General features: G+C 33.0%; 3 protein-coding genes across 4 annotated transcripts; 1 reads left to right on the top strand and 2 right to left on the bottom strand.

Annotated features, from left to right (window-relative positions):
• The first annotated feature begins 2,162 nt into the window (after positions 1-2,162).
• Positions 2,163-13,594, top strand: LOC146911275 (GDSL-like Lipase/Acylhydrolase superfamily protein). Its single transcript, XM_085723498.1, has 6 exons — positions 2,163-2,482; positions 3,754-3,760; positions 10,695-10,876; positions 11,405-11,565; positions 12,497-12,761; positions 13,039-13,594. Exons 1-6 carry the CDS (start codon positions 2,227-2,229, stop codon positions 13,266-13,268), a joined length of 1,101 nt encoding a protein of 366 aa, XP_085579624.1. The 5' UTR covers positions 2,163-2,226; the 3' UTR covers positions 13,269-13,594.
• Positions 13,595-15,264: 1,670 nt separating this feature from the next.
• NIMIN-3 (NIM1-interacting 3) lies at positions 15,265-15,937 on the bottom strand. The gene has a single exon (XM_085723485.1). The coding sequence runs from the start codon at positions 15,793-15,795 to the stop codon at positions 15,397-15,399; it is 399 nt and encodes a 132-aa protein (XP_085579611.1). The 5' UTR covers positions 15,796-15,937; the 3' UTR covers positions 15,265-15,396.
• Positions 15,938-17,976: 2,039 nt separating this feature from the next.
• On the bottom strand, positions 17,977-23,826 carry G6PD4 (glucose-6-phosphate dehydrogenase 4). 2 transcript variants are annotated; one of them, XM_085723480.1, is made up of 12 exons: positions 23,606-23,826; positions 23,331-23,526; positions 22,554-22,738; positions 22,202-22,296; positions 21,687-21,801; positions 21,335-21,540; positions 21,036-21,144; positions 20,908-20,945; positions 20,647-20,767; positions 19,294-19,496; positions 18,498-18,698; positions 17,977-18,374 (listed from the first exon to the last, which is right to left on the bottom strand). In XM_085723480.1, exons 1-12 carry the CDS (start codon positions 23,705-23,707, stop codon positions 18,137-18,139), a joined length of 1,809 nt encoding a protein of 602 aa, XP_085579606.1. In that variant the 5' UTR covers positions 23,708-23,826; the 3' UTR covers positions 17,977-18,136. The 2 variants fall into 2 exon arrangements, with proteins under 2 accessions (XP_085579606.1, XP_085579607.1); XM_085723481.1 differs by lacking the exon at positions 19,294-19,496 and having other exon boundaries at positions 20,908-20,932.
• Between the last annotated feature and the right edge of the window lie 1,604 nt (positions 23,827-25,430).

Raw genomic sequence — 25,430 nt, 5'->3', positions numbered from 1 at the left:
GAGTCTTAGATAAGCTTAAACAAATAAATATTTTGTAATAATTTTATTCTAATAATTTACTCCCTCCGGTCACATTTATAAGCAAAAAACAATTTTTTAGGTACATTGAATAATTAATGTATCTAATCTATAAATGTGTCTCGATACATTAATTATTCAATGTATCTAAAAAGTCATTTTTTGCTTATAAATGTGACCAGAGGGAGTATGTAATTATTTTTAACAATGTAGAAAAGATAGTATTGTAGCAACTTTGTGGTTAATTTTATACCACAATTTGTTTAATTTTTTCTTTTTAGAGTTTTGCTAACAAGTGTCCTTAAGGCAATAGTTAATGATTCTAAATTAAAAATAATTGGTAAATTTTATGCAGAAACAGTTACTTTTTCAAGTTACAATGTGTTGAATGCATCAACCCCAATACAAAATTTCTTCTTTAGATTTCTTAACAAGTGTCTTAAGGGCACTTGTTAACATTTATCTTTTTTTAACGGTTTTACTCGTTGATGTACGACTTTACTTGGATAATGTGTGTAATAAATCCTCATTTCTTTTTTTGAAAATGCTAAAAATAAATATATCAAATCAACAAAAGATGTCCCTTTAGGACAAGACATAGAGAGACAAAGAGTATTACAACACAACACAATTGGAACCACAACGACATATTTTTTTTTTACAAGGCTGCCTTTAAACACATCAAAGAATTCTGCCTCAAAGTTTGTTAATCAAAATCAAACAAAACCTAGCATGATTTTAACCACCGATACACCTGACTCTTCACTTTTTCCGAGCAGAGATGCAAACAGCTCAACCTTTTGATTAAAAATGATCTCATTCCTATCCTTCCAAATTGTATACGATGCTGTATCGAGATAATATTGAAAGCCAAATGAGATTTTTTGGAAAACTCATATATTTTAAAGACGAGGTGATAGATCATTAGGTTAATTATGTGAATATGATCGGTTAAACTATATGAATGTTGGAAAGAAGGAAAAAAAAAAACTAAGAGAAGCCAAATCTATTTATTTTATCAAAAAATTATACATAATTTATGTAGTAATAAAACCACTCACGAAAGTATGAAACTTAGAAAACTTACGCCCTCAATTATTATTATAAACAAAAATCAATATTTTAAACTTATTCTTTAAATGATGTTCTTCATCTTATTATAATATATAAAAATCATATATATCATTATTTGAATGAATTTAAAATGCAGATTTTTATTTATAATAGTGACCGAAATATGTAAATTATTAACTTGGAAAAACGCAAAACTTAAAAACCGCTGATGCATTTGACCTAAATATTACTAGACTACTACTAGTTAAAGGTGTCAAATGGGCTGACTCGGCCAGGTCTGGCCCAAGAGGCCCAACTATATAAATGGGTCAGACCAGCCCAACCTTTTTATAATTGGACCGCAAATTCTAGAGTCCAGACCGACCTGTGTGGGCCATGGGCCAGAAGCCTGACCTGGCCCGTTTATGTTTTATTTTTAAAATGTATTCACTATTTTTTATGTAATTTTTATGTATTAACTACTCACCACTATTTTTTTGTTAAAATATGATTGGATGGACATAAAAATATAAATAATTTTTACATTAACATTGAATAATAATTAAACTTTAGATTATTCCTTCAATTATATCAAATTAATAATTTATAAACTTTAAAATTTTAAGCTAAATTCATTCATATTTATTAAGTTTATTTATTTAAATATTTTTTTATTAATAACTTTTAAATTAGTTGATAATTTTTTATAAAATATACTGTTTTTTAACAAAAATAAAATGAAATATTGATAATGAGGCGGCCCAAAGTCCGATGGGTCAGTCCGATCCGACCCCACTTTTGGACTAACTTTTTAGGTCCAGTCCGGCCTGGGTCAAGATCCTCTCCATTTATAATTTTTTCCATTTGTTGCAATTTGGAAAGAGATAGACACAAAAAAAATAAGTGGTGGGTCTTATCATTTAGTGGATCCCACCATCATTATTTTTTATGTGTTTATCTCTCTCCAAATTGCAACAAATGGAAAAAGTTATAAATGAAGAGGATCTTTACCCATCTGGATTGCCTGCCCGTCTTTGTGGTGGGAAAGACAAGATCCGGAACATAGGATCGAATGATACGGGCAATAAAGTAGGCAGTGAGTATAACGAAGTAGAAGGTAGATTGGAAAAAGTGTGTGTATACCGACACTTAAGTATGAGTTTTGGCGGTGTGGCATTCTCACTTGTTCTATGGATATCTATCTTCTCTTCTTCTTTTTCTTTAGCTTTGAGTACTGTGAGTAGTGGATGCAGTAAACCAGCAGTAGTATTCGTGTTCGGTGATTCGAACTCGGATACGGGTGGACTCGTTTCAGGACTCGGTTTCCCTGTCAATCTTCCAAATGGTCGCACTTTCTTTCACAGATCCACTGGTCGTTTGTCTGATGGACGCCTCGTTATCGACTTTCTCTGTAAGTTCTTCTTCTTCTTCACATTTCAATTTCTAATCATATCGTTATTTCTATTTATTCACATCAAAATCTTACTTACTTACTAATGAACTAACTCAATGTATTTATTAAGTTTCAACTTTGATTACTCTTACTAAGATTAGTTTGGTATCTGGATATATACATACATTAACAATATAGAACCACATCCTCCGCCTTCGCCTTCGCCTTCGCCTTCGCCTTCGTGTTCATCTTCACTGTGATCTATCATTTTTCTTTTATTTTTATTTTATTTTAAACTGCAGTAGGTGGGGCCCGTGTCTTGAAATTATCGATTATTATTTATTTTGAGGAATGCTAAACACTCTCCTTTTAACAACACACCCATACATGTGAAGCCATGTCATCTTCTCTTTCTAATTATTTACCTGATAACCGGCTATCCAAGTTGACAGAAATATTTTTTTTTTTTTTTTTTTTTTTTGGAATTTCAAACTTTTACACTAAAGCCATCTGCACAAACTCCATGATTTCCAGATCTGACCCATCTTGCTCTTCTCCATCGTTTCCCAGGGATTTTTTTTGTGAGCTCTATTGTATTTGTCGTGAGTTCCGATCTGTTCTAGCGACGTTGCGTTAGCGGCCACCGTCTCTGTTGGTAACTCCGGTGGCCTTTTCTGTCTCTATTATATTGTGAAGCAGAGCATTGACGGTGGCTATCGGATTTCTGTTTTGTGTTAATTAATCCCTTTTTCTATTAATGCTTTGTCTTTTAATTTTTTATCTAAAGTAGAGAATTCTTGTGCTGGACTGGAATTGGACGAGTTTGTTTTAGATTTTGTAAGTGACATTTTTTATGTCTCAGATTTTGATTAAATCAAACTCTTAGTTAAATCAAACTCCAATAATTAATCATGTTTGCTTCAAATTTACTTTGTGAGAATTTGGCATAAGGTGTAGTGATGGGCGATGAAACACTGGGAGAACGAAAAGAAACAAGATGGAGGATGAATATACATTGAAGATGAAAAGCTTAGACCCAGATAATAATTAAAACAATAAAATAAAATGGTAAACCCTGTTAAATTGAACCGGTAGCCAAAAACCATAATTAAAAAGAGTGATGACATGGCTTCACATGTATGGGTGTGTTAAAAGGAGAGTGTTAGAGGGTGTGACCCTAACATTCCTCATTTATTTTTGAACCCATTACGGGTCCATATCCCGCGGTTTCTGTTTTCTTCAATACAAAACAAATTCCTAGCTCAATTGACAAATGCCGAAATTGTAAGGCCAGACGTCGTAACGCGGGAACTTACAGTTGTGTGAAAGTTTAATTTTAGTGGTTTATCACTTCATCTAAGACAAAAAAACAAACGGCCCAACTTTAAAAAAACACTAGTTTTTGTAATTATTTAGTGACATACATTTTGCCATAATCATATATGATTTATATTTATGTACCAAAAAAAATAGGGTTAATTATGTTTCTAGTCCCTATAAAATAGCGACCTTGTAAGTTTAGTCCCTACTTAATTTTAATAGCATTTTTAGTCCCTAATTTTGTTTTTCTGCACTGAGTATTAGTCCCTACTCAATTCAAATTTGTTTAATTTATGCTTAAACTCTTAAATTTTTGAACAATTTTTTGCAAACATGTTTAGAACATTACTAAAAGTTCGTCTGCAAAAAATTATCGCAAAATTTGATTTCTACATCCAGATTTTATTACTTTTTATCTTTAACTTTTGTCGTTTTAAAAAATTCATATTTAATTCATTTCGTGTCAGAAAATTCTAAATTTTAGTAAACGAACCTTTCATAGTGTTCTAATCTTGTCTCAAAAAAATCGTTCAAAAATTTAAGAGTTTAAGGATAATTAATCAAACTTTGTTTTAGCAGGGACTAAAATTATAAGTAAATTTTTTTTTATAGGGACTAAAAATGCTATTAAAATTAAGTAGGGACTAAACTTACAAGGTCGCTATTTTATAGGGACTAGAAACATAATTAACCCAAAAAATATATGGTTTATATTTAGAAGACATACCATATGAGTTACCGGGATAATAGGGAACACATTAAATTATTGGTTTAAATTTATACAACGATTTCTTTTATAGATAGACGGAATGACAATAGTCACTAGAAACTCTCACACACACAAGTGGAGGATCCGGTGTCCACAGGTCCTAGCAATTTTTGCATTTTTGTCGGTTGAGATAGGACTTGTAGAAACATGTCGAATTTTTAACGCGTTGAAAATAATTTTTCACTTACTAATGGAGGCACTGAAAAATTACAACCGGTACTAAAAAGAGAGTGACGGGGAATTGGGGTGCAAGTTTCATACAGTAAGTAATTCCAATATTAGTAATAACCTTAAATCTGATGAATATTTTTCTTCAAACCATTGGCAGGCCAAAGTTTGTGTTGGAACACTAGTTAATTCTAGTGAAGAAAATTGGAAAGAAAAACACTATGAAAAAACTAGTGTGTGGGTGTGACTTAAAAATGTCCCACATTGAAGGGTCACCCCAACTAGTAAGTGTTTATATATGGGAAAAGTGACCTCCAAGGGTGTGCCCTTGGGGTACCCAATTTTGTGAACGGGTGAACGCTTAAAAAAAAAAAATTGATATATATTTTTTTGTCACTTGAAAATGTTAAATTAATTAATTAATTAATTTAATCATTATCCGTAAGCGCTACGCGTAACAAATAAATTTGTTACGATCTGACCCGATCCAAAAGCATATCCAGAAACTTCCGGATATATCCAATTAAGAAACAAAACGCGTTTGCTTAAGGATTAAGCAGACTTAATCCCCAAGTCACTCGTTTTTTGTTACAAACTCTCCCTATAAAAGGAGAGCTCGCCCCATTTGATTCTTTACACCGAAAATTCACAGTCGATGCTTCCTGTGTTTTTTCCTCTCTTCTCCCTCCGACTTGTTTTTAACAAGTTTCTTCTGCTTCTACTCCTTTCTGTCCCTTCGGTATTAAGAGTGTTCTTAAGACCATAGTCCCTTGGTCTTAAGTTCATAGTCCCTTCGATAATATATGATCCTTCGGAATATAGAGTACTATTAAGATCATATTAAAGAATAATCTTAACAGTATATATATATTACTTTAAAGAGAAATGGTGGTATCACCATATTTGAGTGGTCGTAGTGCCATATTCATGTTTTGGAGAAGTTAGAATGGTGATAACACCATATTTGAGTGGTCTCAGCACCATAATAGAATGGTAATAATACCATATTAATTTGAACGGTTTCGAATAGAGCGGTTACGTACCGTATCGAGTGGCTTCGATCAAACGATTGAGCCATATTTTGAGGGTGTAATTCTCGAACGATTTTTCTACAGTGCAGTAGTTAATCGAACAGTTGTAGCTGGGCTTGTTTTATCCTGGAGGCGGCGTGGTTGATAGTCTACCTTGCACAACTTTGGGTAGTGCCACGAAACGTCTTAAAGAGAGCGACCTGGTCGTGACTCAACCTAGTAACAACTTCGGTAGATGATAGAATTTGGAAATTCAAATTTAACAGTTTGGAAATCCAAAAACAACAATTTTAAGACGTTTCTATATGCTATGTCTACCGAAGAAGTTACATATTGAGGTTAAGTTGTCCCTAAATACATTAAGGATAAATCAAGCTATAGATTTACATCTTTCGAATGAAACTATGAAGTGATTGTTGTTTCAATCAACAACACTAAAAATTTATTTGATGAAAACAATAATTTGTTACAAAACAAATTATTAGTTACTAAAAATTTATTTGATGAAAACAATAATTTGTTACAAAACAAATTATTTGTTATAGAACCAAACAAGTTTAGTTTGTTACAAAACAAAAAAAATTGTTTGGAGCAGAAAATAAAATAATGCAAGGCTGTTATTTTGTTATGGTGAATTCTAAAAGTGTTTTGTTTAAACAACGATATCACGTACTGGTTTTCAAATCTTTAACAAGAATTGATAAACATATGCATCGATCGCTTTAAATAATCCAAACTTATAAATATGCAATAAGGAAAATAAATGGAATTGTGAAATTCTATTTATGTTTAAGAAAGAATCTGAATTTCAGATTTCTATTGAATAAGACTGAGTTGACTCAGACTTAAAGAGAGACTTGTGTATCATGCACTCTTGTGAAAAAGATTGCACTTTGATGGTATGTTAAAAAAATAAATTCTCCTTCTATGTTATTAGTTGTGTGATTTTAATATTTGACATATCAAAATTGATCACGAACAAGTGTTTAAATTTTAAAACTTGAGTAACTTGGACTTAATTCCAAAGTTATATAATTAAACAATTTTATTTATTGCAGTCAAGATATATGAATCAAAAGTTCATATAAACTAGAATTTAGAGGATATGAATCTCTAAACATAATGATATGTGTTAATTTGATGACACATAAAATAGAAATGATAAAATAATATTTTTATCATATTTATTGATGACTGTGAACTTTGGAAAAATAAAATTGATATGCTTGAATGTTCAATTTTTTATAACGAAAATTGAAATTTATAGAGTACCCAAGTCTAAAGACAAAAATTCTAATTAAGAAATTTTTGAAGAAAAGACAATCCAACTTGTCTTATTTTTTGAACTTGGGATTGTCTGGACTATATTTAGATCCTGGACCCCAAGAGAGTTGAACTCACTAGTAGAGCCTATGAATATGTATTCATCGGGTATGCGATAAATAACGAAACATATAGGTTTTATGACCTAAATGTTAAAGTGATCATAGAATTTAAAAGATGCCGAATTCTATGTAAATATTTACCCCTTTAACTAAAGAATAGTGGGGGCACTAGTGGGGGCTCTAATGGGAGCACGACATTAGTGGGGGCAAAATAAATTTCCCTTTAAAAATTAAGAACTAGTGGGGGCACTATATCTAATCACATTCATGTAATTAGAAATAGTTATGAAAACATCATACAAGATGTTATAGAACCTCAAGGAGGTAAGAAAGCTAAAATTGCTAAAGAGTATGAACTTGGTTTATACATTGGAAGAAGATTCATTAAGCCTTAAAGAAGTTATATCCTCATTGGATGCATAATCATGGCAAAAGCAATAAACGATGAAATGAATTTTCTAGAGTCTAACAAAACATGACACTTGGTTGACTTGTCTCATAGTTGCAAAACCAATCGGTTGTATTTGGATTTTGGAAAAAAAAAAAGAGAACTAAAACCTGATGGTACGGTTGATGAATACAAGGCTTTCCTTGTAGTCAAAGGTTTTAAACAGAGAGAAAAATATAGACTTCTTCGACATTTATTCACCAGTCACGAAAATCATATCCATAAGAGTACTAGTCCCTTTAGCCGCCGTTTATAACTCGATAGTACTCCAAATGGATGTGAAAGTTGCCTTTTTATGGTGAACTAGAAGAACAAGTCTATATGAAACAACCTGAAAATTTTTGCAATTCATGGACAAGAAAACAAGGTCTGTAAGTTAGATAATTATTTGAATGGTCTAAAATAAACTCCTGAGGAATGGCATGAAAAAATTTGACATTCTAATGTTATCGAATGAGTATAAAGTGAATGAAAGTGACAAATAATATTTGCACGATCATATGTCTCTATGAACACGACTTGCTCATATTTGATTTAAAGATTCATGTTATGAATTATGTGAAATCATTGTTTATCAACAACATTGATAAGAAAGACCTAAACAAAAAAAAAAAAATTGAAGTAATTCTTGGTTTCAAGATTACTAGATCAGAAAAGATAACTTTTTTGATAAATCTCACAAAGTTGAGAAGATCTTAAAGAAATGTAATTATTTCACCGTAAACTTGCAATCACATATTATGATCCAAGTGTAAGAACACTTGAGATGGAGCTAGAAAAAAGAATATACGAGTATCATTGGCAGCACTTAGCTATGCCACTGAATGTATTAGATCTGACATTGTCGATGTCGTGAAACTCTTGTGCAAGTTTACTAGTAGACGGATGGAAAGCATTGCCATGCTATAGAAAGAGTCATGAGAAGACTATGACTCTAAGATTACTTCACTAGGAGTAACATATTGTACTTAAATGGTACAAGATATAAAATGAACATCTTTCAGATGAATATTTAGCGACTAGTGTTTGCACATTGAGCATCACTAGAGGAGTTGTTTGTTAAAACAAATGATATTGACTCAGTCCACTATGGAATGAATCTGAGATGAGAACACTAGAGAAAACTAGTGAAGAAGCAAGTTGGCTAAGATCCTTGCTAGCTGAAATCCCTTTATGGGAGAAACCGTTACCAGCTGTGTTAATTCATTGTGATAGTACCGCGGCTATTGCAAAGATTAAGAATCGTTATTACAATGGTAAGAGACGACAGATAAGGCGAAAACATAGCACGATTAGAGAGTGTATCTCTAAATGGAGCGGTTAGAGTTGATTTTGTACGTACGAATGAAAACTTAGCTGATCCTTTGACGAAAGGACTTAATAGAGAGAAAGTCCAAGAAACATCCAGTAGGATGGGACTAATGCCTATAGCCCACAAGTGATGGTAACCCGACCTAGATGACTGGAGATCCCAAGAAATAGGTTCAATGGGTAAAAACAAGTCATGAAGTGGTAGAACATGCTATGAGAGAAAGAATATAGAAAGCATGATCCTGCAGAGAAAGAAGGATGAGGTAATAGTAACTCTTAATGAGATCTATACTCTATGTTGAGTGGGGTACACAGCTACAGGAGTACCCTTGATAGACTCACCTATACGAATGTGGAACTTAGGCCAGTCCTATGGAATTTCGAGGCAGAATTCCTAGAGCATTCGTTAAAACCGGGATACACGTGCAGGGCCTTAAAACGCACGGGCTTTTAGAATACACCTATGAAAAGGTTTGTGTGTGGATTCTATGTCTGAGATAGAGTTCAATGCTGTAAGCAACTCTTGTTAAATCAGAATACCTTCCACTATGCTAAGGTTCAAGTTGTTGGCGACACCTTTGTATATTAGCAAATCTTATGGAAACGTTTTACGTTATTTGTCGAAACCATTTTGAAGTCAAGTGGGGGATTGTTGGAACACTAGTTAATTCTAGTGAAGAAAATTGGAAAGAAAAACACTATGAAAAAACTAGTGTGTGGGTGTGACTTAAAAATGTCCCACATTGAAGGGTCACCCCAACTAGTAAGTGTTTATATATGGGAAAAGTGACCTCCAAGGGTGTGCCCTTGGGGTACCCAATTTTGTGAACGGGTGAACGCTTAAAAAAAAAAAATTGATATATATTTTTTTGTCACTTGAAAATGTTAAATTAATTAATTAATTAATTTAATCATTATCCGTAAGCGCTACGCGTAACAAATAAATTTGTTACGATCTGACCCGATCCAAAAGCATATCCAGAAACTTCCGGATATATCCAATTAAGAAACAAAACGCGTTTGCTTAAGGATTAAGCAGACTTAATCCCCAAGTCACTCGTTTTTTGTTACAAACTCTCCCTATAAAAGGAGAGCTCGCCCCATTTGATTCTTTACACCGAAAATTCACAGTCGATGCTTCCTGTGTTTTTTCCTCTCTTCTCCCTCCGACTTGTTTTTAACAAGTTTCTTCTGCTTCTACTCCTTTCTGTCCCTTCGGTATTAAGAGTGTTCTTAAGACCATAGTCCCTTGGTCTTAAGTTCATAGTCCCTTCGATAATATATGATCCTTCGGAATATAGAGTACTATTAAGATCATATTAAAGAATAATCTTAACAGTATATATATATTACTTTAAAGAGAAATGGTGGTATCACCATATTTGAGTGGTCGTAGTGCCATATTCATGTTTTGGAGAAGTTAGAATGGTGATAACACCATATTTGAGTGGTCTCAGCACCATAATAGAATGGTAATAATACCATATTAATTTGAACGGTTTCGAATAGAGCGGTTACGTACCGTATCGAGTGGCTTCGATCAAACGATTGAGCCATATTTTGAGGGTGTAATTCTCGAACGATTTTTCTACAGTGCAGTAGTTAATCGAACAGTTGTAGCTGGGCTTGTTTTATCCTGGAGGCGGCGTGGTTGATAGTCTACCTTGCACAACTTTGGGTAGTGCCACGAAACGTCTTAAAGAGAGCGACCTGGTCGTGACTCAACCTAGTAACAACTTCGGTAGATGATAGAATTTGGAAATTCAAATTTAACAGTTTGGAAATCCAAAAACAACAGTTTGAATACAAGATTTTTGACCCCATACTTGGACTCCATGTCTGGATCCATATTCACAAATGGAGCAAACTTTGCAGTGGTTGGATCCTCTACCCTCCCAAAATATCTTCCTTTCTCTTTAAATATACAGGTCATGCAGTTCCAACATTTCAAAGCTCGTAGCCTTCAGCTTGCTACCTCAGGTACATAGATTTCCTTTGCTTTTTATTTCGTTCACTTAGAGAAACTATTGTGTAAAATAAACTGTCTGACCTGTTCTTCTGACCCTTGTTTGAAATATTTGATTGCTTACATATATTTTCCTCTTAGCAGTATGCATACACCACCGATTTTCCTCTTATTTCCTCATTGAGTTCTTCCTGATTAATGATTATAAAATTAGTGTTATAGTAGACGTGTAACTATCATAGCGTTTGGTAGATATGCTGAGTTTTGTAATGCTTTTGATGCATATGCAAAGTAGAGGAGAGTAAGACAGGTAAAAAAATATTTCATACTCGTTGCATTAAAATCGATGAAACCAAAGAAAAGAAAACAAAACTATCTATAGATATGATGAATTTGATACATACAGATGAAATTGAGGAATCATACTATTGTAATATTGTTATCAGTTTCAAGTGAATTTCTTATGCTAGTAAAAGTGCAAAATTATTTAAAACTATTTCATGAATTTAAATCCAAGAATGAACTAATTGCAATGCAAATAGGTGCAAAAAATATGATCAACGACCAAGGCTTCCGGGATGCACTATACTTGATTGATATTGGACAAAATGACCTTGCTGATTCATTTACCAAAAATCTATCATACGTGCAAGTCACCAAGAGGATCCCAACAGTTATCACTGAAATTGAGAATGCTGTTAAGGTTAGTTTAGTGCTCTTTCAAACTGTTGACTAAATTTGCTCTTCACCTATGAATCCGACTAAATTTATTTGTTTCATAATGGTGATTTAGGTATGGCTAAAAGGTCTGTGTGTGATCGTAAAACTGATCCACTATTTTTGAGAGGAAAACTGATCCACTTTTTTTTCACTTTTACGGCACATCCTTTATGACAGAAAATTAAATTTCCCCTTTTCCTTTTATTGAGTACTTCCTTTACTTTGTAGCAAGGTTTCCATCTCTAAATTTCTTGATTTTAAATTCTTTATCTGATTTCGATAGATTATAGATAAGAGAGATAAGAAGTGTAGCTACTACTGAATTTTTCTCCCAAAATCAAAATTAGGATAAAAAAGTGTGAAGTGGTTGGTGTGCAGTATGTGCGAGTGTTGTAAACCTTTGGGGTAGTTTGATTCCTACTTATAATAAAAGGTTTCTCCAGTACATAAAATCCGGTTTGATACTTTAGTTTATAATAATTATAAAACACACTGTAACTCATTATCGTGGCAGTGGTTCCATACACCACCTGATTACATATATATACATTTCATGGTAAATCAAATTCAGTTTGCTCATTTCCAAACAATGAGTTTATTCAATAAGATTCTTGGCATGGATTGACCTCATGCACACATGAGAAGTTTATTGTGTGTTTTCGTTTTGGATGCTGCAATAGTGTAGTTTCTTTTATTATTACTCAGGGTACTTCATTTGTAATTGGATAAAGGATATTGCACTTTCTTTAGCTTAGAAGAACAATGTTCATATCTATTCCATACATTTGCTACTGATTCACTCAAACTTGTTCATTGAATTCAGATCATCGACATGTGCATTTTTGTTCAAAAAATCTTGATCTTATTATTGGTTCTCCATTGGTTTGATGCTTAGTTCATTTATCTGTATGCAGAGTTTGTATAATGAAGGTGGCAGGAAATTTTGGGTTCACAATACCGGGCCCTTTGGCTGTCTTCCTAAATTAATTGCACTGTCTCAAAAGAAGGATCTGGATTCATTTGGATGTCTTTCTAGTTACAATTCTGCTGCTAGATTGTTTAACGAAGCACTTTATCATTCGAGTCAGAAATTAAGAACTGAATTGAAGGATGCTACCTTAGTCTATGTTGATATTTATGCCATTAAGAATGACCTCATCACAAATGCCACCAAATATGGTAATCCAAGCAAGCACTTTATTCTCATTAAGTATTGATTATTATTAGACTCGGGTTATGATGCTAATCTTAATCAAGTTATTGCGACATCATATTGTTTTAGTTCTAGGTTCCATTGGAAGCGAACACGTAAAAAAAATGCTTTTCAATACACTTTTTATGAAATCTCTGCTGCAGTGGAATCAAGTTATTACACTTTCCTCTGAAAAACATTGTTGAGTGTTATTATTATTACTATCATGATTGTGATGAAGTTTGTTAATACATTATCAAACAGGTTTCACAAATCCGCTAATGGTATGCTGCGGCTTTGGAGGGCCACCTTATAATTTCGATGCAAGAGTGACATGCGGTCAACCTGGTTATCAAGTTTGTGATGAAGGATCACGGTATGTGAGTTGGGATGGAATCCATTTTACCGAGGCTGCAAATACATGGATAGCTTCAAAGATACTTTCGACAGCTTATTCCACGCCACACATACCTTTTGGTTTCTTCTGTCACTGATATCATACAATGATTAAACTATGCACATTACGAGGGTGAAAAACAGTGAACTGCTGTTATTTCATTAGCTGTTGTTTTACCATCTATGTACTTCTCCAAGAACAGGTTTATTCAGTTGGTCATGCTCAAGCATGAAATTGAAGCCTGACCCATGTTGCATTGTTGCCAGGTTCCAGATAGTGTTTTTGTTATTTGCCAAAGGAGAGGGTTTGGTGTTTGTTTTTTATTTATTTTTTTTTTATTTTTTTTAAGGAAGAGAGTGTTTGATGTTGTAATGTTGTATTATGTAAAAGAACAGATGAGAAAAAATGATGTATTTTTCGCTATGCCTCTATTATTAATTTATTATGAACACGAACAATATATGAACTCTCTAAAAAAAACAGGAACAATATATGAATGAAATAGTCTAATGATTGAGGTTAATAAAACCAACTAGCAAAATTTGTCCCAAAAAAAAAAAACCAAGTAGCAAAACAGATTTAACATTTGTATTAGTATATACTTTACTTATAGTACAGTACTTTATTTGGAATATTATCATGAATGAAATGTGTTGAATTTGTTTGTGTCGAAAAAAAAAAGTTAATTATGTAATGACTATAATAAATTCTTGGGTTAATGGTGTTTTACTCCCTGTAATATAGGTCATTTTCAGGTTTACCCCCTGTAAAATATTTTTTTTGATTTATCCCCTGTAAAAGTTTTTTTTCCAGAATACCTCCCTAATAGGCCATACAAAAACCAAAATTTTTGTAAAAAAAAAAATAAAAATTCGTTTTTGTTTGGCCTATTGGGGGGTATTTTGAAAAAAAATATATTTTACAGGGGGTAAATCAAAAAAAATATTTTACAAGAGGTAAACCCGGAAATGACCTATATTACAGGGGTAAAACACTGTTGACCCCAAATTCTTTGAATATTGCTACACGAATCCCACAGAAAAAACATATGGCAAGCTGACATTCCCTTCAATTATTTTCTTCCTCTTCTGATGTACTCCCTCCGGTCTCAAATGTAAGAAACTTTTCACTTTCAATAATTGATGTATGTGGTCCATATTATAAACCACATACATCAATTATTGAATGAACTTAAAAAGTGAAAAGTTTCTTACATTTGAGACCGGAGGGAGTATACAATAACTTTTTCCCCTCAATTTTAACTTACTAAATTTCCGTGTCATATGGTTCTACAAGAGTTCCCATTTGATCCTACAGGTCACAACCTATGTCAAAACATAATTTTGCTAATTTGTTCCCATTATTGGACCAAGTTTTTGCTTATACATATTTTAGATGAAACCACACTTCACAATTAGTTTTTGCTTATACATATATCAGGCACTGCAGCAAGCCACAACACAAACATTCCCCCTCTGAGTGGATGACAATGTGCTATAGTAGGATCTAAAATGAAATGGGAATATTTTATAAATTATAGGTATTAAAAACATTCTTTCAAAAAATAAAAGGTATTAAAAACATTTAATTTTATATGTTTTGTAGGGTTTAAGTAATTCATTAATATTCCTTCAAAAAAAAAAGTAATTCATTAATATAATGCTTGCCGAATCTATGCGGTCCTTCTCAGCTAACATGGCAATGTCACAATATGAAAGAAAAAGAATCTAAAATGAGCTTATGAACTCTATACAACTAACCGTCGTTATCTCTAAAAAAAAGGTCATTAATTCTTATTACAGTTACATTAATCATTTTTATCACATGATACAAATTAATTATTATAAGAGAAAATTGATAATAATTTTTATCACATTATAAAAAAATTTATTATAAGAGAAAATTGATAAAATCCAAATTAACAAGCTTGACAACTCTTTTACAATGTACACCAACAAAATGGTCAATCATGAAAATAGAAACTAACAGCAGGAGGGGTTACAAAGGCAATACATTTAACGTCGGCAAATTATCATCAACATAGTCAATATATGAAACACTGAAACACTGTCATAGACACGGACACATTGACATGAGTAATAATTTGAGAAATGAAAGTAATTGAATGTAATCACATGCGTCAGACGGACACCGGATACATCTTCAATTTAATTCTAAAGTGTCGATGTTACATGGTAGCCAAATCTTCATATGGTATGGTTTTATTACAAAGAAAGATTTAAGTCTAAGCTATTATCACTTGCTTTTTCTTTCTCTTTGTCTTCATTTTGGTTTTTTGGTGTCACTGCTGTAGTGGTTGCACTTGCAGCTACTTCTTGCACATATTCTTTCTCTATTATCTTCACCTCTTTTTCTTGCTGTGAAGAAGGACCAGCTGCAGCAGAAACATTACTCTTTCCCAATTCTTCACAAGCAATGAAATCTTCAAGTTGAAAAGTTGGATTCCAAATACACTTTTCCTTTTTTTCTTCACCCACCTTCTTGTCTGTTTTGGAGAGGATATCTCTTGTACTCTTTATCAAGGCAAAGAACTTCTCCATTTTCTCATCATCATTTTCTTCTTCATCTTCCAACATTTTTCTCTTCCTGTTTTCTCCTTCCATGCTCCTCAATTACTGTATCAACACACTAGCTAGCCTATATGACTAACTAATATACTTTGTATATTTATTTATATTTGCCGTGTAGAGGAAAACAAGAATAATATTGAGAAGACTTATGGAGCTAGCTAGATAGTTGTTTATATTTATATTGTATGTTATTCATTCATAACATAACAATATAAAATACGTAAGAGAATAGAATATAAATCGCTTAATGTGATTCCTAGCCAATCATTTAAAAATAAGAGAAGAGAACATAAATATTAGTTTTTCATCTCTTTTTCTTTAGCCCAACTACAAAAGAAAGAACCAAAGCGAATTAAATTGATTGAGAATAGATTGAAAATTTTGAAACTATATAAATGAGATTGAATAAATTGATCAATGAACCGACTTGAATTGAAATTGCCAGGTCAGCAAATGAACAATGAAATTGTTTACTGAATTCAATGAACCAAAACCTTTTTTTTTTTTTTTTTTTGAAAGGACAATGAACTAAAACCATGTTGACTTGATGTAATAGAGGTGAGGTCAATACCGCGTTTGGTCAAAATTATTGGATTGACAAATATGCCCCTGATGAGTTAAAATTTTTATGAAAGAGAGAGGCTAGAATGGTAAGTTGGTGCAAAAGATAATTTGTTTGAGGTGAGAAGATTGTTAGCATAAAGAAGCATCTTTCGTCATCCCTATTACGTAATATTTCCACCTTTATTATGTGTTATATGACTACCTATTTGCAAAGCATCTTGCGGGTAAATGGTTCCACTCAAGAGGGATACTTTAGGTATAGGTATAGGTCACCATACCATGAATGGACCCCATAAAAACTAATCATAGAAAATTTAATCCTTAATGAATAATTAGTGTCTCAACCCGGCCACACAATATCATTATCAGATTGAAATCTTTTCTGAAATCCGCGTTACAACATGTATGACAAACAAGATATTTATTTAAGAGAAATGATATTTGTACAATCATTTTGGTATAACTTTTGTACAATTTTCTCTCTCATCATTTTTCTCTCTCTATTGTTTTTGACCAATGAGAAGAGAGAACAACAAAGTTGTCTCAAAGATTATACTAAAATGGTTGTCAAAATATCACTACTCTTTATTTGATTATTTGTTAGCAACTTGGAATTCAAGAAAGTAAAAAAAAGAAGCAAAGAATAGTTTTTCATTGATTAGTTTATTGTTGAATTAGTAGACCAAATGACCAATTTCAAGTCTATGCGACCAAACAAAGGCAATGACAAATAGGGTTTGGTCTTAAATGACTTGACTAAATAATTAATTAAAAGTGGCTTTGAATTTGAATGATACTGTCTGGAATTATACTAATCACCGTCATTAATGGTAATCATGGTGAGGAAGAATGGCCACTGGCCAGGATGCTTTCATCAGGGTAGTAGAGTTATCAGATTTGTGCTAGCACGTGACGTAGGTATGGATGGATGCAAAGACAACTCATGATGCTGATTGCTGTGGTCCATGTATACAGTTGAATGAAATCAGGGATGAGATTATCCACGTGCAATCCTCTTCTATTTTCCCACGAAATTCTTGAATAAGGGGTGAAAAAACTACTATTTTGAGTTAGAACTACGCCACTTACATTATTGCTTAATATCTAGTTTTGTTTTTGTTCATTTGTCTACTAAGTTAAACGTCATTTGAGGGAGATACTTGATCATCCTACATGATCAGTAAGATGACCTACTCACCCACCACGCAAACAAGAGGGTAGAAAAAAAACCTCCAAGTAGATGAGTGTATAAAGGAGTAAATATAAACTTAACTATGCCTCATACAGAAGGAAACACCAACGAAAATTTCATAAAGGCATCTAATTGTTACAGAGAGAAAAATAAAGCTTAGCTTGCACTTAAACGTTTTAACTTTAATAGGATACGTAATCCTATACTCCAACTAAATGTAATGGGAGTTTCAATCTTTATACTAGTGTGTATCTTCTCCAATCTTCTAATAAAAGAAAAAAGTAACAGAAGGTAAAATACCTTAACAGCTATTGAAACATGATCTTTCAGACATCCCATATTTGAAACTCCTCTAAAAGAAGAGAAGAAAATTTGTTTAACCTTCATCTCTTTGCTTTCCATTTTTATTTAGTTACTTTTCTTGCTTTCTCCTCCCAAAAGTCACTCAAAAACTATAGTTTTCACTTTTCAAGATCATATGGTTGTCGAATATTAGGCCAATTATATGTTCAAGTACATTAAAAAAATACTTATAGCCTTGGTGGTATAGTCCAAGGTAACGGGGAAGGTAAATATGAACACAGTAACGAGTTTAAGGGATAAAATATGAGAGAAATGCTAGTCCTCTACCCAACGGACAGCGTGTTTTGCCCAGAGGTAGTATGCTCCAACCGGACCGCGACCCCCCAATTCATAAAGCTCCACTGATACATTGTCCTTGTCTATCTCATTCAGAATCAGAGTTAGAATGTTCCATGCAGCTGCCAGCTCATCGCTTCTCATAAACAGATGATTATCCCCATCAATGACATCAAGCAGAAGATGCTCGTATGAATCCGGCACCTCAATGTTGTACCTTAAAAAACATTAATGAACAAAATTAGGCAGATAAATGATATTTAATCAAGCACGTGGGTTAGAAGCATTTGGTCAAGGTATGATGGAAATAAATACTATAGTCAAACACGGTAGTGCTTACTTGTCCTTGTAAAGCAGATTCAATTCTGAAGAGTCCAGTTTTAAGCCTAATCCTGGAACCTTGTTGTTAACTCTCACCAGAATGGCTTCATCAGGATCATCACGAAGAATGAGCTCATTTGTGGCACGGCCAATATTGTGCCCGATGCATTCCCGGTAAACATTTCCTGGAACATGTCGAAATTGAATTCGTATCTCCATTCTGCATTAATACAAAATTTTGAACCTTTGTCAGAAAATGACATGAGTTTTGAACAACAAATTTTCCGACTAGTTCTACATAAGCCTATAATTTGTTGCCTATAAATTGCATCATTCAACAAATTATTGCATGCAAAGCAATAAAATCTAGACCAATATTTCTTGGGAAATGTTAACTTGTGCCCTTAAGGCACAAGTTTAGAAGCCAAATATAGAAATACTGTATTGGAATGCGTACATTAAATTTAATCTTTAATGTTTTAAAGAGTTGAATGCACAAAATTTAAGGGAATATTTCTTTTTTGGGATTTCTTAACATGTGCCCTAAGGGCACAAGTTAACATTACCCATATTTCTTTCATGTGAGACATGGGGGCAGGGACAGAAGGAATCAGTCCTTTTCCCCTTTATTTGACCACTTTGTCAGAGTGGGAAACAACATAAATTTTGCAATTATTACAAGCTCAACACACACCCCATCTAGAAGACCTAAACTCGCAGCAATAAGAAGAAAATACTGGAACAGGGACAGGCATGCCATGGAATCTAAATATCTAACTAGTACATAAAATTGACAAAACGGTAATAATTTTTACTGGTGTTTGATGAGTCCCAAGCCTGTTTTAACCAAAAACGGTACACCATCCCATCGTGCATTGTCAATGTATAGTGCAGCAGCGAAATAAGTAGGTGTGGGACCATCTAAGCACTTATCAACTTTGTCTCTGCTACTTGATTTATATTGGCCAAGAATGACATCCTTGGGCTCCAATTGGCGAATTGATCTTAAAACCTTGACCTGGAAAGAAGCTAATTACTTGTACTACTTGGTGATTAAATGGAAACCATGCATCTTTCAATCTGTCATTTGTAACAAACCACTTTAACATCTTAAAAAGTTGTCCTTAACAGCAGTTATTATGTATAGCAATGGTGTATTTGTGATTTAAGCATGGTTAAATATGTTTTAGAGTGATTTGTAGAATTTTACATTTTACATTTTTGACATGTCAAATAGGTAATTTTTCTTCAATTGTTTCTTTATTTAGTAGTTAATACGCGAAGGAAATGAATTAGTAGAACTCAAATTCACTCAAAAGCACACAATGGTTCTAGCACTTGAGCAACAGAATGCCGGCACCTATCGTGCACTGGGAAAAAGGCAAATTACTGGTGTGATAGTCAGCACCAAAGTGTGGGTCAGTCAGCACATGAGTACTTACACATGCTTGCAATGCCTGCGTGTTTCAAAGTGCCCCACAGTGCCATCGACACCTCGGTGCTGGAATGTCACAGCCTATACTGATAGTTATTTTTGCCTGACAGTATAAAAGGATAGTATGATGAATCTAAAAAGACAGAACGGATCAGCAGGTGAACAGACTACAGAGAAAGTACAATATCGATTAATTGGGAAGGGGGAAGTCCTTGCTCTTGGAAGACAGTCATATGTTCATTTCCTTTACATGAATTCACCAATTTTCCTTATTTCTTTTTTTATGCTTTAATCATGTTTTAAATAAATTTCTCTATCCGAATTATTTCAATACAACAACAACCAAGCCTTACCCCACTAAGTGGTGCCGACTACATTGATCAAATTACGCCATAGTGTTCTATCATAAACCATATGTTACAATCCGAATGATTTCAATACATGACATTAATCATCATGGCAACAATTATCACCAAAAAAAAAAATCATTATGGCAACAATATTTTACATAATTTATTACTTATCCAACTCAGTAAGTTGTTTAAGGCATAGCATTATTTTCCTTTTCTTGACTAATCATGTTTTAGCTAAATTTCTCTATCAGAATGATTTCAATACGTAACATTAATCACCATGGTAACAATATTTTAGATAAATTTATTACTTATCAAACTCAGTAAGTTGTTTAAGGCACATCATTAAGTATGCTATAGATTATAGTTTGTACGAGTACCTTTTCATTTCGAATATCTTCTCCATCAAGGCTAACTGGTGGTTCCATGGCAAGCAATGCAATTGTTTGGAGCACATGGCTGTGAACAATATCACGGATAATCCCATAGCCACCGAAATACCTGCATGGGTAACAAAGCATTAAGCTGAAATCATATCACAAGCAAATACACGTTGACTGTAATTTTGTTTATGCATATTCAGTACAGAATGACACATTGTAGTGTATTTACTCAAATGACAATACAACCAATATGATCACCTTCCCGGATGCACAGCCAAGTCCTCTGATAAAATGACCTACAGAAATTGCATTAAGAATAGGCATTTGGTTTTTCATTGAAGTTTAGAAATTCAGGGATGCCAATCAGATAAAACAAGGGCGCTGACCTGCACATTATCTATGTAAGTTCGACTCCATAGCGGCTCAAAAACTAGATTGGCAAACCTTAGAACTGTGAGATTTTCAATGAGATTCCTTCCTAGAAGATGATCAATCCTGACAACAGGTTGATGAGAATCATCAGTTTATGAACAGTATTTCTGAGTGTGCCCAAGTGGTTCATCCGAACCAAATATTTTTTATTGGATCAAATTTTTCTCTCAAATACCGGACCAAATCGACCAGTCACGCATCCATTTGTGTGCATGAGCATATGGGTGAAAATGGGAGAAGAAGGTATGAATACCTATATAGTTGCTTTTCCTCAAACTTCGAGAGAAGATATTGTGTCAGCCTTTGGGAAGAGAGAGCATCAAAGCCAAATGGCTTCTCAATTATTATGCGATTCCATCCCTTTTGGGTCTGAGCACTGCTTGCAAGACATGAAGCAACGTCCAAAAGTGCTTCTTGTGGCACAGAAAGGTAGAAAATCCTATTGGTTTTGGATCTTCCCTGAAGTAGATAATAAGCTGTAGTAGAATCAAATATCAAAGGGCGGACAGCTCGTAAAGAGTTTACACACTACAGGAACTCACTTGAGAAGAAAAGAACTACTTTCATACATACTACTAAAATTAGAGAAATTTGTTCGAAGCTACCTCGATCTGCTCCATTCTGGCCTTCAGTAAGGACATCCCATGTTTGTTGTCGTAACCTCCATTGATGTAGTGTGTTCTATCAAGGAAAGCTTCTATTTTGTCCCCACAATCCTGCCTGAAATTGGAAGATTTTATATTTCACATTAATGTAAAGTAAAAGGTAGAAGTATCCTACAATATTGACCGTATACAGTGGGAAAAACGAAGATGGACTTCATTAATTCACTTTCAAACCAGAAAGCTTTATAATTTTCTGTTTCAAATGAAATGGGGCAATTTATTTACAAAATTGGAATTGGGTATTTAGACACATAGAAATGTTTAAATGTAAAATTAAATTTACTGATAGATTTTATCTGCTATAAATTGGTTGTAAATTTTAATAAATCACTACCTAGAAAGCAGTTTCCCAAGTTGGCATATGAAGGGTTCAGTGCAACCTACTAAAGATTTTGTCTATGAATGGAAACTATATATAGAAGGTAGTAATTTGGGAGTTGAAAAGAAAACCATACTGATGATCAACTCGACATGTTAATGTCGAAGCAATAATGGATCGTAGGTCTTCGTCAGTTATATTCTTCCTTGAATACCCAAAAATGGCCACATTCTGCAGACATGCAATGCAAAATCAATATATATTAAAAATTTAAAAGGGTAAACATTGACTAGGAACATTAGTCTGCATAACTCTTATGTTCCACTAACAAAAAATAAATAAATTGGATTACATATCGTGAGTTTATATAGCAGGTGGATGATTCACATCGGTCCAATGTGAGTCTATATTAACTATTATGTCCCAACATATGAAGTGAATCTTTGATATGCATGCAAGAGAAATCAAGAAAATCTGTTGAATTGTACCTCGGGGAGAAAGCCACTATAGTAGAGTGCAAATAAAGCTGGAAAAATCTTCCCCCTCGCAAGCTCACCAGTGGCTCCTATGACAGCAATACAAAGTGAAGGTTCTCTATTAACATCCATGGGAAAGGCCAAGGGACTTGTTTGCAGCAAAGATGGAGACTCCAAGGAAGAAGTGACCTTACTATCTGTGGGAACATTATAATAAAAAATGAGTATAAAATTAAATTTCATAAACACCACTCTTTTTTTTTTTAATAATTTTTTTTTTTCCACGTGCATCCTATAACATCTCACCATATAGATTTTCATATTATATTCGTGAAGATATTTTAAGAACTGAACAAATATAACAAGTGAATGAAGATGTGGTTTAAATGTATGCATTTGTAAAAGAAATTTTTTACACTTAGTCCATATATACTATGATATGTTTGAATTGAGTTATTTGAGCTTATCTACTGATAAATGTATTTGTGAGACTCATTGGTAGTGCTTGTGGAAACAATTTACAACATGTCCATAAGTTGTTTTCAGTTTATTTTCATAAGCTCTCCGTCATAGTTTATGAAATCAGCTTATACGAAAACAGATTAACTTTAGTTGTAGAAATAAGTTATATATAAATGCGCTATCCAAACAAGGTAATATCTTGTTAATCATGTAAATTATAACCAGTACCAGATTTCAAGATAAGAAACATTTTAGAAATTTCAAGACAAGTAAGTTACATTACATAACATTACGTAAATAGAAATGGAGATTGGTAAGTTAACACACCAGCATCATCATCATCAGGTAGATGAGATGAATCAGAAATTGATCCTTTTACATTCTTGAAGTGATTTCTATAGCTAAGCTGCTTGGGATGTTGAAGGTTGAGTCTATCAAGTATCCACAGTTTGAAACCACGGAATCTTCGACAGAAAGTAGAACCTCCAATACTTGCTACTGAATAAAAGCTGCTTGATGCAACCTGCAACAATTAACAAAAGAAAATTCAGCGTCTGGTTCGTATTAGAGGCTACAAATTTCGAAGGGGAAAAAAAAAATACAGTAATTGTGTTGAAATTTGAGCATGGATGTATTGATCTTGTTGGAAGTGAGAATGAAGATTCAGAGAATCGTAGGGATGTTGAAGAGAAAGAGAATGACATTGTATTGTGATGTGATGAAGTGATCTTTGTATGAATGAACTGTGAACTCAGCTTTTAAGTTGAGATATCTTCAGCGTGTCAAACACTGTTGACGGTTATGGATAGACTCTCTTCAAATTAATAAAGTGAACTCCTTCAACAAATTTAGGCTCGCTTTTTCTTTTTTCTTTCTTTTTTTGTGTAGATGATCTTAAATGGTTCAATCTCCATTTTATTTTTTTTCATTTTTAATTAGTTTTTTTTTTTGACAAATTCATTATTAATTAGTTAATTCTCTATATTGCCGACTCTTACATTTTACATTTAAGATTATGTTTATTCGGAAGAGTAATTTCAAACATAATTTTAAGTGTACACCAAAAAAAACATAATTTTAAGTTAAGACAAAAATTTATAACTTTTGTCTAACTTAAAGAGGACAGGCATGTATAAATTTTTTGGATGGTGATCGAGAGAATTTTCTTTCGTTGCAAGTTTCTCAATCACAATCTTCTGAACATTCGCAACTAAACTAACTTTTAAGTTTGGTGTTAAAGGACAATTTTATGAGTTTTGAGATCAACTTTCACAGGATCCGCAAAATTTAAATGGTTGCAAGAGGAACATTAAAAATCAACAAAACTACAAGTTATCAAAAATCATGTAATAATAAAAAAAAACAAAACAAAAATTGACTGAAAATAACCACTAAAATCATGGGTTGCCTCCCAAATGACGCTTCTTTAACGTCATTAACTTGACGCGTAAGCCGGTGTTAAGGTGACATATATGACACAAAAAACACATCATTCTTATTCTTTCTTTTGTTCGGTAATAACTCCATGAACTTGAGAAGTATATGATGTTGATTCCATATCAATTTTAAATGCAATATAGATGTTTTTTTCCCCACAAGTTTGGAACCGTACATGAATTGGTATGTGTGTGCGTGATGATGATGGAGCTTTTGTTTTGGTCGAGTTTTTTACCGTTATGTCTTGTCTTTGTAGGCGAAGTGTTGTTGACTTTGTTTTATGCTTTAAAATGGTTAAGCGACATGCAGATGGATAATGCTGTCTTTGTGGTGGATTTCAAAACAATCGATGATGCTTTTTACTCCAAAAGGGTGTTTAGAGTTTGGTCATATCATTATAGTGTTCAAAAGCTCTTCATTTCCCGTTTACAAACTCTCGGGTGTTTAAGCATAATTAAATAAACAATGACTAAAAGTATATGTTGAGATTTTTTATAGGGACCAAAACATGTTACTTTTTATTTTGCGGACAAAAAACAAAATTGACTATATTTACAAGAACAAATTTTATTTTATTTAAGAATGTAAGCCTGGGACTTGTAATTCAAATATTGTCTCTTGATCTTTAACGAATTTTTTGTGAAAGTGCCATTAATGGTGAGGAACAATATTAGATTTTTTAATTTCATTTTTTTTAGATAGACGAAATTGTAAAATCATCATATAAAATATCTATTTGACATGATTTGATTTATGTTAAAACATTTAAATTGTCATGCATATAAATTAATCTACTTATTTTATTTTTTAATGTAATAAAATAAAAAAATTAATTGATATATTTAATTAATGTACAATTATTTTACATTGACAAATTATATTAATTAAACTCTGAAATAAAATAACAAAAAATGGGATTGACAAAAATAAACAAATTTGAACAACAACAAAAAAACACCCTCCATGTCTCTGGTCCAAAACACTTAAAAA

The sequence above is a fragment of the Medicago sativa genome, chromosome 7 (genome assembly GCF_051527215.1).
Source record: "Medicago sativa cultivar Bolivia chromosome 7, Bolivia_mono, whole genome shotgun sequence".
NCBI lineage: Eukaryota > Viridiplantae > Streptophyta > Magnoliopsida > Fabales > Fabaceae > Medicago > Medicago sativa.
Note: the sequence above shows the minus strand (reverse complement) of the source record. Positions and strands in the feature narration are given on the sequence as shown.